General features: G+C 40.8%; 1 protein-coding gene and 1 pseudogene across 1 annotated transcript in view; both read right to left on the bottom strand.

Moving 5' to 3' along the window:
• Positions 1-16,403, bottom strand: part of SEPTIN10 (septin 10) — a 45,765-nt gene that overhangs the window by 16,673 nt on the left and 12,689 nt on the right. Inside the window, 3 exon segments of the mRNA XM_066268544.1 lie at positions 3,103-3,298; positions 3,701-3,818; positions 10,742-10,807. Of these exon segments, the coding sequence (XP_066124641.1) occupies positions 3,103-3,298; positions 3,701-3,818; positions 10,742-10,807 (380 nt within the window).
• LOC136328699 (large ribosomal subunit protein uL4 pseudogene) lies at positions 4,268-5,831 on the bottom strand (annotated as a pseudogene).

Raw genomic sequence — 16,403 nt, 5'->3', positions numbered from 1 at the left:
AATGCTAAATAGGTAACTTCAGTAATAAAACAAATTGAGCAAAGCATGCATGCACAAAGGTAGTACTTTAAAACCATTGGGACAACCTGTGCGTTAAACTGTTTTATAGAAATGATACTGACTTTACATGGATTCATACTGACGTTCGCTCACACAATGGGTACCTTTCCAACAAGGGTTCCCATACATGCCTACAATACTGATTTGATCCTTTCACTTGATGTGTCACCTCCTCTTTAACATGCTAATGCTTTTCATGCCTTACAAATTTGACTTAAAATGCAAGAAGTTGTGGAATTGGACTTAGCTATCCCTTAAATTATTGACACTCATGCCTTTCTTGGTTAAACAGTATGCCATGCCCAAAGTAATTTGACCTGGGTTTCCATTTCTAGTAAATTGCAGGTTCACTCTTTCAATGAAATGAAAGGTGCTGGTTTAAAATGAAAAAAATCATCTCTTAAAATATCAAAGTATTCATAAAGTGGTAAGGAACTAACCAGGCCAATATTGAAAAGAGTGTGGAAACTCAGAGGTAAGCAGAGGACTAGAATAAGGGTAAGTAAACAGGCCAAGTCCAGTCTAGTGCCCGTTTTCGCAAGTAAAGTTTTACTGAAACACAGCCACGTCTATTTGCTTATATGTACTGTCTACAGCTGCTTTTAGGACTGGGTAGTGGACAGAAATCATGTGTCCTTCAAAGCTTGAAATACCTACTATCTAGCCCTTCACAAAAGAAGTTTACTAATTCCTGCACTAAAAGCATCAAATCTCGCTTCATTCTGAGGCGATCTGTCAACCTAATTCTTGGGCTTTGCTTCAGAAGGGCTCAAAAGATAAGAAGGAAGAAATCAAATTCCAAGGTCCACACAACGTGGAAATCTATGGAGACTGCCTCCTCACATTGAGCTGAGATCCTAAAAGCCTAAACCTTCAGGGTAAGAATGTAAAATCTAAAAGTAAATCTACAGTTCCTACCTTCTCCCCAAGAATCTGGAGGGAAGGTTGCCCTGGTACTAACTGAAGTGGGAGAAATGGAAGGAGAGGAGAGAAAGACCCACAGCTGAGCACCGGTGGCTACCCGGTCAGGCCTCGCACACATGGGCAGCACAGGTCCATACTGCCTCTTTGGTTCTGGGAACCTCAAGTCATGAAGGAGGTTTAGATGTCCTCAGAGCATAAATGCCCAAGTACATGAGAACATAAAAAGCACAATGAATGAGACCCAAAGGAAAATAACAGACACCAGTAAAATAACCACAAAAATTTTAAATAAATGAAAAGATGATTATAAGAAGAGATACAAGAAATAGATGTAAAAGGCAAATTTAAACATTAAGTACTGGGACTAGTACAGTATAAAAAGTGTTCCCACAGATACCAATATGAGCCATGCAGAATGGACACATTTGAAAAATACAGTGACCAAAATGGAAAACCTAATGGATTAGTTTAATAGAATATATTAGACAAAGCTACAGAGAGTATCAGTATACTGAAAGATAAATAAAAAATAATTATCCAGAAAGCAATACAGAAGGAGAAAAAAAATAAAAATGAGGATTAAGAGACATGGAAGACATAATGAGAAGGTCTAACATGTATTTCACCAAAGTCTCAGAGAGAAAGGAGATAAGAGAAATAGCAGAAGCAATATTTAAAGATGACATGTCAGAATATTTTAAAGAGTTGAAGACAATATTCAGACTCAAGAAGTCAAACAAATTACTAAGAGAATAAATCAGAAATAAAAATGTAGATGTCATGGTGAAACTGGAGAACAGAAAGGAAGGTCCTAAAAGCACTGGTGGGAAAAGGAGAGTACACTAAAGGGCAAACAGACCAACAGCTGACTTCTCAACAGTAAAAATAAAAGCCATGGGACAAGTGGAACACGTCTTCAATGGGAAGACAGTAGATAACTGCCCCCAAAAAACTGCATACTACAGTAAATTTCAACTACAAAAGCAAAACAATATTTTGGTTATGAGGGTAATAAATATTAGCAACATAAAATAATAAAAAAAATATGTGTGGTTAAGAAAAGAAGAAATATGAAACACATGCCTAGATAAGTCAGAAGGGGTAGTTAATGGAATTTAGCTGGTCAGATTCCATTTCCTCATCTATTTGTATCATCAGCGACAAGTATAAATATTAACTGACCTTTAATGTTAAGTTAAAGACTACATTTTATCATTTCTAGGGTAATAGCTACAAGAATAGAAATCACGCTTGAAAGAATGGAGAAATATGGACAAGGCAGGACAAACAAAATCAAAAGATGGTAAATTTAAACACAAACATATCAGTAACTACATTACTACATTAATAGTGAATGAACTAAATGCACAATATAAAGATAAGCATTGTTAGAGTGAATTTAAATAGATATATAAATACTTAATGAGAAACACATCTCAAGCATGATGGTGGAAAAAGGTTGAAAATACAGGGATGGGGAAATAAAACACCATATATGCAAAAACTAATACACCTATACTGAAGTCTGACAATACAGACTTTAACCTAAGAAGCATGACAAGAGAAAAATGGTCACTACATAATAATAAAACTTCCAAGTCTTCAGGATGAGAAATTAAAATTAACCAAAACTGGAAGTACCATATATCAAAATTTGCAGGATTTAGTTAAAGTCATGCTTAGAGGATAATAATGTATAATCTTAAATGTATTGTATATGGCTGAGCATTAATGAAAAATTAGAACAAATCAGATCAAAATCCAAAGAAAGGTAATTAAAGATATGAGTAGAAATAAAATAGGAAAAACACAAAGTATAAAATTGAGAGGATCAATAAAGCCAAAATCTGAAAAGACCAAGCATACTGATCAAGCCCTGCTGAGACTGACCAAGGGGAAATGACCACAAGCACAACTGACCAGCATCAGGGAAGGAAATGCAGACATCACTACAGATGAGGTAAACAACTAAGAGATGTTTGGAGTACATTATCAATATATTTAAGTAAATATATTTGAAAATTTGGATGGAGTGGGCAGATTTCTGGATAACTGTAACTTACTACAAGTGTCCTGAAACAAGAAAAATTTGTCCTATTACAAGAAGAAAACATATACCTCTCTTCTTTGTTTATTTGGTCACCAAATCCCACTGTATTCACAATAGTCAATTTCAATCGAACATTACTTTCTTGGAGTTCGTAAGTCTGAGCTTTAAGTCTAACATGTGGGTAAAAATGTGGCGATTCACAGTCGTCAAAATTAGTATTAAACAATGTATCAATCAGCGTTGATTTTCCAATTCCAGTTTCCCCTGAAAGAAACAAAGGTATATTTTCACAGATTCACAAGATGGATGAGACAAAAAATAGACCTGTAAACTTAAAGAGTGGTTTTGAGGATGCCACCTATTTGAAATATTTCAAAGGCTGAGTCTATCCATGAAAGAAATACATGCAAGGGGTGGTCCTCTAAGTCATTAGTAGAACATAAAAATGAGTATGTATAAGTTATGCAGAACTCTGAAGAAAGTGCTGAAATGTTTAAAGAACAAATTAAAGTTATAGTAGTACAGCCACAAAAACCAAACTCATAGAATTTAATAACAGAAAAAAATATGTGATCGTGATCTCAAATTATAACATGAGCACCACATAGCTTACAAGAATAAGGTGAGCAGAAGGCCAGGAAGGAACAACTAGGGCGTGGCACTCACCAACACAGAGGATGTTAAAGCAGAAGCCTTGCTGGATGGATCTGTTGACCAGCTGATCAGGCAAACTCTCAAATCCAACATGGCCAGACATCGTTAAAGAACGAACATTTTCTCTTTTCTGCTGACAAAATACAAAACTTTTACTGAGACAGGACATAGTAAATTTGAAAGAATAAATATAGCAAAGAGACTAAAGATTTTAGGATCATTCTATTTCTCCCCAAGATATAACTGATGAAGTAAACTTGTGAGAAATGTGTCTAAACCTTCAAAACACATTTCTCTTTGTAGAATGTGAGTCCAGAACTATTTATAACATAAAGAATTTGATTTTTCAAGTAAACTATGGCACATTCATTCATCAAACAGAATGTTTAAAGTCCTTAAAGATGTTTGTGATACATTTTTAACAATACTTTCTTTTTTTCTGTCTTTGACCAGGGTTTTTATCCAAAATAAGCTGTCCAAAGGAATCTGACTTTTATGAGAATACACAATTATTTCATGCTACAGCCTTCTTTTCTTCTGTGGTGGATTTCTTTTCTGCAGGCTTCTTTTTCTCAGCTGCTAGGTCCTTAGGAGCTGCAGCCTTTCCCCCACGGAACCCTGTAACACCAACGTGTCTTTCCTTTCTCCCGGACCCTGGCTTCTAGCCTGGATGGCGCTGCTGCTACTCCTCCCACTGGAGCCTGTGGTTCCTGGGATGGCCAAAGATGGTGTTCTGAAACGTGATCCTTGCATACGGGTTTAGCTTCAACAAGATTGTCGGGTTTTGCAGTGGGTTCTTCCGGACTCTGCAATGAATCTTATTGTGAGGTGCTCAGAGGGCTTTTTGGATCTCTGGGCTGTTCAAGAATCTGCTGAAGGCCCTGGCCAGTTGGCTCGGTGGTAGAGCGTTGGCCTGGCATGAGGAAGTCCCGGGTTCGATTCCCGGCCAGGGCACACAGGAGAAGCGCCCATCTGCTTCTCCACCCCTCCCCCTCTCCTTCCTCTCTGTCTCTCTCTTCCCCTCCCGCAGCAGAGGCTCCATTGTAGCAAAAGATGGCCCGGGTGCTGGGGATGGCTCCTTGGCCTCTACCCCAGGCGCTAGAGTGGCTCTGGTCGCGACAGAGTGATGCCCCAGATGGGCAGAGCATCGCCCCCTGGTGGGCGTGCCGGGTGGATCCCAGTCGGGCGCACGCAGGAGTCCGTCTGACTGCCTCCCTGTTTCTGGCTTCAGAAAAATACAAAAACAAATAAATAAATAAATAAAATAATCTGCTGAAGTCTGTACTGAGTATCATGTGCATGGGCCGGCTGCAGTTACTCGTGAGGGAGGCAGCCTTAGGCCAAGTGCCACGCAAATCATCTGACTTGCTGGAAGCACTCGCAATCCAAATGCAGAAATGGCCCCAGGCCCACAGCAGCAAGTTTCAAAATGTTCAGTTTGCTTACATTACACAGAGTGATTCCTGGGATGTGTCTGAAGGCTTTGATGATACCGCTGTCCTGATAGTAGATGATGCAGGGTCCCCAGTGCTGGATGTGATGATGGTTTCTCATTTTGCCTTTGCCAGCTCTCTTTCACTAAGAACTAAGGGGTATAAACCGTTTTGGTATCATTCCTTATCAAGCCTTAAGTCTCTTAATCTTAAGAAGCAAATCAGCCTCCCTGCTCTTCTTATATTCCATCAACTTTTTCTTCAGCCACCAAAGGAAGTCAGGAACTTCTCAATACGATGACCTTTACCCATGACCAATGCTGGTGAGGTCGAGGCCACCAGGGCTGTGCAGACAGCGTATCATGTCTGTGCTGAGCTCACTCTGTGGTGCCAATGGCACAAGGTTTGGGTTGGTGTAAACTTGCAGCCCCCACGACACATACTTCCAAAAGCATACCAGTTGGAACAATGAGTCCCCCACCTGGAACTCTGGGAATTCGGGCCACAGCCCTGCCTGGACCCCAACTCAGCACTGGTCTGATGACTTGCCAATTCACGAACAGTGCTGGGCTATTGTTTCACAATTAATGTGAACACAGTTCACAATATGCGGATGAATGACAGCCTTGAACACACGAGGCAGAGTGACACTTCTGCCAGTTGATCTCTCTTTTGGAGCACACTGATGTCATTGGACCAGCACATAGCATAGCGTGGGGATGAGAGAACCACGCTCCTCTCAACCTGTGGCTCCTTTTTCACCAGAAAAGGAACATTTTAATTCTTATATTAAAATGTTAAGAGAAAAAATATTCAATATTTTAGATACAGTTCTAGCGCCCAGTAATGGCAGAATGACATGTCACACTAACCTCCCTGTTAACCCTTGGAGTAGTGAGTTTTTTTCATGCTTGCTGACCCCTGGGAGAGTTTTTTTAAAAAAATGGAATTAGTTCCAGTTATAGTTTTTATTTTTTTTATTTTATTATTATTTTTTTTGTATTTTTCTGAAGCTGGAAACGGGGAGGCAGTCAGACTCCCGCATGCACCTGACTGGGATCCACCCGGCATGCCCACCAGGGGGCGATGCTCTGCCCATCCGGGGCATCGCTCTGTCATGACCAGAGCTACTCTAGCGCCTGGGGCAGAGGCCAAGGAGCCATCCCCAGCACCCGGGCCAACTTTTGCTCCAGTGGAGCTTCGGCTGTGGGAGGGGAAGAGAGAGACAGAGAGGAAGGAGAGGGGGAGGGGTGGAGAAGCAGATGGGCGCTTCTCCTGTGTGCCCTGGCTGGGAATCGAACCCGGGACTCCTGCACGCCAGGCCGACGCTCTACCACTGAGCCAACCGGCCAGGGCCTATAGTTTTATTAATTTAAAATCATGTTTGTTTGATAACCAATTTATGGAAACAAGAAGAACATACATTTGGCTTTTTTTTTTTTAATTAATTAATTTATTTATTTATTTTTACAGAGGCAGAGATAGACAGGGACAGACAGACAGGAACGGAGAGAGATGAGAAGCATCAATCATCAGTTTCTCGTTGCGCGTTGCGACTTCTTAGTTGTTCATTGATTGCTTTCTCACATGTGCCTTGACCGCGGGCCTTCAGCAGACCGAGTAACCCCCTGCTGGAGCCAGCGACCTTGGGTCCAAGCTGGTGAGCTCTTTGCTCAAGCCATATGAGCCCGCGCTCAAGCTGGCCACCTCGGGGTCTCGAACCTGGGTCCTTCTGCATCCCAGTCCAACGCTCTATCCACTGCGCCACCACCTGGTCAGGCTGGCTTTTTTTTTTTTTTAATGTTGCCTTACACATTCTTAAAATAAATCTATCGCACCCTGGATGGTCAGGAGGCACAAGGACGTACATGAACATTTGTACTACTCAAAGGGTTAATACTAATTATAGTCAATTTTTTCAAGGTACTAGAGTGCAACCAAAGGCTGATAGACAGTGGAGGGGAGAGTCTGGAGAGGAGGAAACCATACAAGGTGAGGTGACACTTTCAGCTTTCTGCCTGAGGATGCTCCTAGTCACTGCTGCATAGGAAGACAGAGCTCAAAACACCAACGAGGTCTTCCTGGGTTGATAAAGTCAGTTGGAGATAAGGGCATGCAAATCAGCTGGAAATTGAAGGAGAAAATTCCAGAAAGGAGTAACTCCAAAATCTGCAAATACACTCCCTGAAAGCCTCAGGTGACTGCTGAGCTGCACGTGTGGAGGAGGTATGTGAGGCGCCAGCAGGGGAGGGTGGGGAGGGGAAGAGGCTATGGACAGTGTCCAAGAAGCCTTCCTGGAGAGCTTGACTTTTAAGTCTGTAAATTAAAGGGCTTGGTAAACACTTCAAGGCTTTCCACTGAAAACCTATATGGGTCACATGTTAGGAAGAAGAATCACACCCCAGGAGTCAGAAATGCTCCCTTGTATAGAAAGCACCCTCTGAGGTAGACCTGCTTTAAAAATGCCTATGACAGAGGCTCAACATAATCAATGTGCCCAGCTACAAATCTGTTGCTAGAACAAAGGTCAGCACTCACTCCTCAGAGGAAGAAGACAATCCAGCACCCCCACAAAGTATCATTCATAATATCTCTGATACAAGCGAATGTACTAACACAGGCAGAAAAAGCTGATTCACAGTCAAGGACAAAACAAGTCAACAGAAAGAGATTCACAAATGAACCAAATGTTGACTTACCTGATAAGAACTTTAAAATACCTATGATAACCCTGTTAAAAAAAGAAAAGATACTCTTTTCCAACATAAAGAGAGATGGATATAACAGGTGATATCACAGGAAATTATAATGTGAAAGCTCTGAACAAGAGGCAACAAATAGAATTCACAGAATGACAAAATGCAACATCTAAAATAAAGTTACTGGACAGTATTAATGGAACAGAGATTTGTTCAACAGTTATTATCCAAGCTAAGTATCTTTATTTATCCAAGCTAAAATTCTGTCATAGAAAAATATAACAAGAGATTCAAAAAACTACAGGACAATATCAACGACCTAACACAACTATGACCAAAATACCAGATACGAAAGAAGGGTCAGGCAAAGGAAGGGAGGAAGAAACTATGGTATCTAAGTGATGGAAAATGCAGCAATTTTCTAAAAATGAAATAAGAGATACAAGAATTTCAGCAAACAATAAATGGGGGAAATCCAAAGGAACCCAAAAGTAAGAAAACTACTATATTTAACCCTTTTGAGGAGTATTTTTCATGCTTGCTGATGCCTGGGAGTGAGGTTTTTTTTCCAAAAAATGAAATTAGTTCCAATTATAGTTCTTTAGTTTAAAATCATGTTTGTTTCATAATTGATTTATGGAAACAGGAAGAACATACATTTGCCTTACACATTTTTAAAATAAAAATTTTTGTCACGATTGCACTCTGGATGGTCAGGAGGCACAAGGATGTACATGAATGTTAGTCAAGGATAAAGAAAAATTTTACGAGCAACCAAGTGTAGGAGACATATTATACACAAGTAAGACATGAAATGACCACAGGTTTCTCATAAGAAACAATGCAAACCAGAAGACAAAGAACATCAATAAAATGCCAAAAGAAAAAAGGAACAATATCCTTTACAAATGAAGGCAAAATGAAGACTTTTTTTTTTTAAGTGCAAGGAGAAATAGAGTTACACTCCACATGTGTCCCAACTGGGACTCACCCAGCAATCTTCATCTGGGGCTGATGCTCACTCAAATCAACCAAGCTATCCTCAGTGCACAGGGCCAATGCTCGAACCAAGCGAGCCACTGGCTGAGAGGGGGAGAGAGAGAAAATGAGGAGAGGGAAGGGAAGAGAAGCAGATGTTTGCTTCTCATGTGTGCTCTGACTGGGGATCAAACCCAAGATGTCTGCACACTGAGTCAACGCTCTACCCCCTGAGCCAGCTGGCCAGGGCAGACATCTTTACACAAACAAAATCTGAGAAAATTCATAGCCAGAAGACTTACACTGTATGAGACACTTAAAGTTCTTCAAGGGAAAGGAAAATGACAATAGATGGAAACTTAGATCTGTAAAAAGGAATGAAGATTGCAGAAAATGTAAAATGAGGAAATATGAGAACTTTTTGCTTATTTTAATTTCTTGAAAATATAATGGAATGTTTATAGCAAAAACAGCAATTATAGGATCTATATATAATATATGCAGAAGTAGAATGTTTGATAACAGCACAAAGGATAGGAAGGGGAATAGAAATACACTGTTGCTATGTTTCTGTATTATATATGAACTACTATAATATTGTTTGAAGGTTGTATGTCAGTTAAAGCCTGTATCAATTATTATTTTAAAAAATTAAAATAAAACAGAGATGTAGCTAATAAGCCAATAGGGAAGATAAAATGCAATCATAAAAATACTGTATTAATCCAAAAGAAGGCAGGAAGAGGAAAAAAAAAGGAACAATTAGAACAAATGGCAAATCAAGATATATCTGTAATTAAATGTAAATGATCTAAACCAGCACTAATCAATAGGACTTTCTGTGATGACGAAAATGTTTTTTCTTTTTATGATTATGGTTACTCCTACCCATGTATTTTTTAAAATTTTTTCTTCTTTTCCAAGTTGAGGGGAGGGGAGATAGACAGATTCCCACATGCACCCTGCCTGGGAGCCACCTGGCAACCCCCATCTGGGGCCATGCTTGCAACTGAGCTACTTTTAGCACCTGAGACAGAGGCTCCACAGAGCCATCTTCAGCACCCAGGGCAGATGCGCTTGAACCAACCGAGCCATGGCTGTGGGACAGTGGGGGACAGTAGGGGAGAGGTGGAGAAGCAGAGCGTCACTTTTCCTGTGTGCCCTGACCGGGAATCGAACTTGGGACATCCACACACCAGGCTGATACTCTTCCACTTAGCCAACTGGCCAGGGCTAGAATAATTCAAAAAATCTTCAAGGTGATAAAATAAAGATGAAGTACATTATTACCAATGAGAGAAAAATAAAGAAGATAGCAGTTTGGTGGTCTAATTATGACTTACCAAAACCGTGGGAACCGGAGCATGTGTGGGCAGAAGTGGGACATGTAAGATGAGAAGCTGGAGCACAGAACTAAAGGAAATTCTTTAATCTTATCAAATTATAATTTGTAATTTTCTTTTTAAAGAAACTGACAATTCCTCTCACCATATTATATTTACTCCCTCATTTTAAATGTAAATTTTAACATGAATTATCCAAACACATCCCTCCTACATAGGCACATTTAGAACCCCACAAGCAGTAGGGTCTGACCTTGCACTCTCTGGGAGGCATATGGCGGGGCCATCCGGCAACCTCTGACACTCTGGAGAACTGAAGGAGCTCTGTGCAACCACCAGAGTCTGGAAGATGCACAGCAGAAGCAGTGCTGGTCTTCAGTTAGCATTTTTATCTGATTAATGTCAAGTAGACCAGAGACAGTGGAGATGTGACAGCTATTCAACTCATCACTAATTTTTTAACTTGAATCAACATAAAAGTTAATTCACATTCAAGGTAAGTACAAACAAACGAAAAAAACTATTCGGGTCTCAATAGTGATCTTGAAATCATAGAGGCGTCTGGAGTACAGTATTGATCTATGTAAGAGATATACTCACTCTCTGTTCATCGTCAGGTACTTGGGAGGACAGACAGAATTTTGTTGCCATGTGAGACTGAAAGAGCTGAAAAAAATGAAATGAAAATAGTATTACTAAAAAACCCCCATCTTTAAATACTATACTTACATTAAAAGAAATTCTAATATTGTCATTATTATCAAATTTTTTCCTGTAATCTATACAACTGAGTCATGTTTAAAACTTTTCTTGCTACACAGATATCTGCATAAGTAAATATATAAGTCAATATAGAATATACATTAATATACTCACTCAACATACACAAAATTTATTTTAAAAATAGTAAACACTGATTTACATATAGGAAGACAAACACACACATTACTTTTATTTGAAACATTTTATGGTATTAAAAAAAAAAGTAACTAAGCTATTTCACTCAAAAAAATACTCTAGGAGCCAAGAGGCATTCAAAATCGGCACATTCACTATAGCATGCCAGGGGAAATAGGTATGGTAATGCTTCAATTTCAGTAGAGTTGGGAAAGCAGGAATTTTAAATGTGAAAATATCCCTTAGTTATCCAATTAAAATAGAAATAATTATCATTTTTAAAAATATTTTTTTAGAGATTTATTTTAGAGAGGAGGTGGGGGAGGGGAGGAGCAGGAAGCATCCACTCCCATATGTGCCTTGACTGGGCAAGCCCAGGGCCCCAAACTGGTGACCTCAGTGTTTCCAGGTTGATGTTTTATTCACTGAGCCACCAGAGGTCAGGCTGAAGTAATTATCACATATAAAACTCCTATTATATTCCCCATCTCTATGCTAGCTTATTAAATACATTTTCTTAGTCAAACCTTACAACAGATCTGAGCTACACATTCTCACAGCCTAAACAAGATTCAGATAGCTTAAGTAACTCACCCCAGTCCATACAAGCTAGTGAGTATAGACACAGGCTTGATCTGAGGCAAAGCTGTCCCTTGCACTGTCCCACGTTGTAAACCACATTATGTATTCACTGTGTCACTGGGCTTCAAGTCAGGGGCGGGGACAGAGCGGTGTCAGACTTGTGTGAGTTCTAAAGCAATGCTGTCTCAGAAGGCACAATCATCCTATTTCTGGTGCAGCATAAGATAGTGAGGAAATGGGTGCATTTTTTAAGAGTAGTATTCAAGTGGGCATAGTAAGAACACATGCAGACAGTACCAATGGGAATATAGTGCACAATCAAGCTCCCTCCTCCCTCTGGTCCCTAGGACCTCAGCAGTTCTGCTCCCCAGATGCCACCAGACTTCCGTTTCTATTCAGAGACAGACAACCATGCATGTAGAAACACACATGGACGTGCAGGTCTCCTTTGTTACATAAATGGGAGCGGCCTATTGCTCAGTATTTTTTGTTTGTGTTTTCCTTAATCTTCACTGAAGACTGCGTCTCCAGGATTCGGATCAACCTCAATTGTTTCTACAGCATAGCATTCTATTCTGTATACTACAGCATACATGGAGGTGCTATCCTTATTGAAGCAGTCTCCCTGATAAAAGGGGGAACCTTACCACTGCAACAAAAGAGTGGTGTTTCTGCACCTCACCCCCACTGCTCTATCCCACCCCACTCCTGCCAGTGTGAATGCAGTCCCACACAGACACATAGGACACTTCATGACTGGACTTTGCAGACTGCTAACAGCAGCCTTCCCCTGTACATCTGGGTAACCTAAGCCTAGGAGTGAGCCTTGTCCAGTGACTACCACACACTGAGTGTCTCCAAACCCTCAGCAGCTGGCTGAGCACACTGGTCCAACATGAAATGGTTCTTTTCAGATGCAAGATACCCCAACAATATAAAAGTACACCTGCCCTGGCCGGACAGCTCGGTTGGTTGGAGCATCATCCATATGCAATGCAAAGGTTGTGGGTTTGATCCCCGGTCAGGGCACAAACAGGAACAGAGTGATGTCCCTGACTCTCTTTCTCTTTCTCTCTTCCTCGCTCTCGCTGAAATCAATAATTTTTAAAATAAATATATAAATAAATGTATACCTATTAGCTGTGTTTCACAATTTAAAGAGTGAGAAGGACATAATGATACAAAGTACATCAGAATGGCAAAAAGTTTTATTCCTGCTTTTAACTATACATATACTTCACCTCACTCCCTCCAACCAGCCTCTGACATTCTAATAAGCCCCCTCACTCTGGTCACTACGTGGCATATAAGCAGTACATCACGTCCATTTCCTGGCTAGGACAGAACGGTAAGCAGTGGTGGTTACGAACATCTGGAGAAAGACTGTTATAGGCAGAGCAGTTTCTAAGAGGTCAATGATAGTCACCTGAGTCAGAGAAGTAGCGTGGCATTAGATGGAGTAGCATGTAAGGTAGGAAAAAGCCCTGAGCACCAGAAGGGAGGTAGAATATCATATCTGGGGAAAGTAAATAGTGTTTACAAGAGCTTGGTAAGAAAGAGAGGGTTCACTGCTCTCCTGCTGGAAGGTCATGAATGAGGCTAAGGAACAGATTAGGGACGCTGCACACCAGCAGTTGACTGAACAAGTCTAAGTGTCCATCTGAAGAGCCTGACTTGTGGCAAAGGCAAAGATGTACCACAGAAAATAACTTTTTAGGGGGCCTGTTCAGAGCTTGGCATTACACAGACTAAGGGGGGAGAGCACTCCACACTATTACCAATGTGGCATGTGTGCTCACACTAGCGATGGGAGTGAGGTGCCACACATCCAATTAACGGAAGACTGTCATTTCCATGTATCAGTGATAACACTTTAAGTAAAATTAAACTTTTTAAAATTATAGTGAGAAAGCAGTTGTTGGTTTTTTCTGCTGATAAATAAAATTTGCTCAGGAAAAAAAAAAGATAGGTTTTGTACTCATTTGTTGTTAAACTTTGACTAATAAAACTTGGGTTATGTAAGTTGCTATCAAACATCTGCTTTTGTTTATTAATTTCCTTTGTTTCTGAATACCTGTCAAAAAGCCTACTTAAAATCTCTATGTATAGCCTCACCAGGCGGTGGCACAGTGGATAGAGCGTCGGATTGGGACTCGGAGGACCCAGATCCGAAACCCCAATGTTGCCGTCTTGAGCACAGGCTCATCTGGTTTGAGCAAAGCTCACCAGCTTGGACCCAAGGTCGCTGGCTTGAGCAAAGGGTTACTCGGTCTGCTGAAGGCCCATGGTCAAGGCACATATGAGAAAGCAATCAATGAACAACTAAGGTGCCGCAACTAAGAATTGATGCTTCTCATCTCTCTCTGTTCCTGTCTGTCTGTCCCTATCTGCCCTTCTCTGTCTCTGTCACACAAAAAATAAAATCTCTATGTATAAATGTTTTGATCAGGAAGTAAGAATGAGTCATATAAATGTATTATAAATAGTTTTTTTAAGTGACAGTGGAGATAGAGAGACAGACTCCTGCATGCGCCCTTACCAGGATCACTGGCAACCCCCACCTAAGGCCGATGCTTGAATCAACAGAGCTATTCTCAGCACCTGAGGCCAATGCTCAAACCAAATGAGCCACTGGATACAGTAGGGAAGAGGGAGAGAATGGGGAGAGGGAGGAGGAGAGAAGCAGATGGTCATTTCTCATGTGTGCCTTGACCCAGGATCAAACTCGGAAGTCCACACACTGGGCCAACACTCTATCCACTGAGCCAACCAGCCAGGGCCATAAATAGTTACTTTTAATTTTTTCCACTGGTGCTATTTAGTCAAAATTTTAAAATCTGTTTTAGAATAAAAATAGTTTTTCATAAATTAACAGGGCATTATTGAAGGTAAAATAACAAGGCAAGAATTGACTTACTCCCTCTAGTGGTGAACTCTAAATTAAAAAAAAAAAACCAAAAAGCAGTGTGGAGATGGAATTCTAGTCTGCTCTATCCCTGACCACTTACTTACTATGTGCAAATCACTATGCTGGGCACTGGGGTCTCAGGAGTAAGACATGGCCCTTGACCTTCAGAGCTTATCTCAGGAGAAACACACTTATAACAAGCAATCATATTTTCATTCCAAGGCACAAGGAAGATAACAAACTCACTATGTACAATAACTACACATAGTTTACTTTTTCTATATTTATTATAAATATAAATATATACATACATACATATATATACACATACTATACATACAGAAACACATATATACTTAAAATCAGGTTCTCCGCCTTCTTCAAACCTTCAGTTTGGGAGGCACTGGCAACACAACAGAGTTGGCATGAACTTGTCCCGGGGTCCTTTGGGAGACTTGTAGCAGATGACCATTTCCCTATCAGACAATTATGGGGAAATGTCTGGTGATCCTTTCACAACAGACCTCTATATAACTTTCCTCATCCTACTAGGACATATTTCTTGGAAACTGTCTTATAGCTTCTCCATGTATAACAATGACCCTTGGAGGAAGAGAATCTTGACTTGACTTTAAAAATAGCTTCATTTGGCCCTGGCCGGTTTGCTCAGTGGTAGAGCGTTGGCCTGGCGTGCGGAAGTCCCGGGTTCGATTCCCGGCCAGGGCACACAGGAGAGGCGCCCATCTGCTTCTCCACCCCTCCCCCTCTCCTTCCCCTCTGTCTCTCTCTTCCCCTCCCGCAGCCGAGGCTCCACTGGAGCAAAAAGATGGCCAGGGTGCTGGGGATGATGGCTCCTTGGCCTCTGCCCCAGGCGCTAGAGTAGCTCTGGTATCGACAGAGCGACGCCCCGGATGGGCAGAGCATCGCCCCCTGGTGGGCGTGCTGGGTAGATCCCGGTCGGGCGCATGCGGGGGTCTGACTGCCTCCCCGTTTCCAGCTTCAGAAAAATACACACACACACACACACACACACACACAAAATAGCTTCATTTAACTTCACTTCCCCACAATCTTTATCTTTATAAAGTTAATCCAAGAAATAGAACCAAAGTTCCCAAATTGGGGGGGGGGCTAGTTAATGGATTTGATAGGACAGCATTCTTTGGCTTAAGATCCCACAGACTAAATCTTTAAAATTGTTTTATTAAATCTTCAGGTTAAGGAAACTTTAAAGTTAATATTGCTGGCCTGACCTGTGGTGGCGCAGTGGATAAAGCGTCAACCTGGAAACACTGAGGTTGCCGGTTCAAAACCCTGGCTTGCCTGGTCAAGGCACATATGGGAGTTGATGCTTCCTGCTCCTCCCCCCCCCTCTCTATCTCTCCCCCTCTTCTCTAAAATGAATAAAAAAATTAAAAAAAAAAAAAAAAGATGAGCCTAAAGTTAATATTGATGATCTAAAATTTTTCTAAAAATAAGCAGTAATGTTACCTTTGTGAAATTATGCAGAAGATAACAGAAGTAGATGCTAATTAGGATGATTCTAGAAGTAGATGATAATTACAACCCAGGAGAAAAATAACAATCGAAACCAACAAGATTTGGTAACATAAGGCAAAGCAACACCTCCTGTGTGCAGGCCATGCCTGGACTTCCCCAGGACAGTCTCTGTCTAGGGCTGCTTACGGTAGTCCAAGCGCCATCATAGATCAATTTTACCATCATCTCCAATAAATACAAAAGCTAAATGATAACTAAGAAAGTCTAATATTCATCCTCAAAATATCAAGACAAGAAAATTCTTGATAGTTGTTCATGTAAAAGAGGGGTTTCAGGCTTAATAAAAGCTTACAGTATTACATGGCTGCTTAAAAT

The sequence above is a fragment of the Saccopteryx bilineata genome, chromosome 3, assembly GCF_036850765.1.
Source record: "Saccopteryx bilineata isolate mSacBil1 chromosome 3, mSacBil1_pri_phased_curated, whole genome shotgun sequence".
Lineage (NCBI taxonomy): Eukaryota > Metazoa > Chordata > Mammalia > Chiroptera > Emballonuridae > Saccopteryx > Saccopteryx bilineata.
Note: the sequence above shows the minus strand (reverse complement) of the source record. Positions and strands in the feature narration are given on the sequence as shown.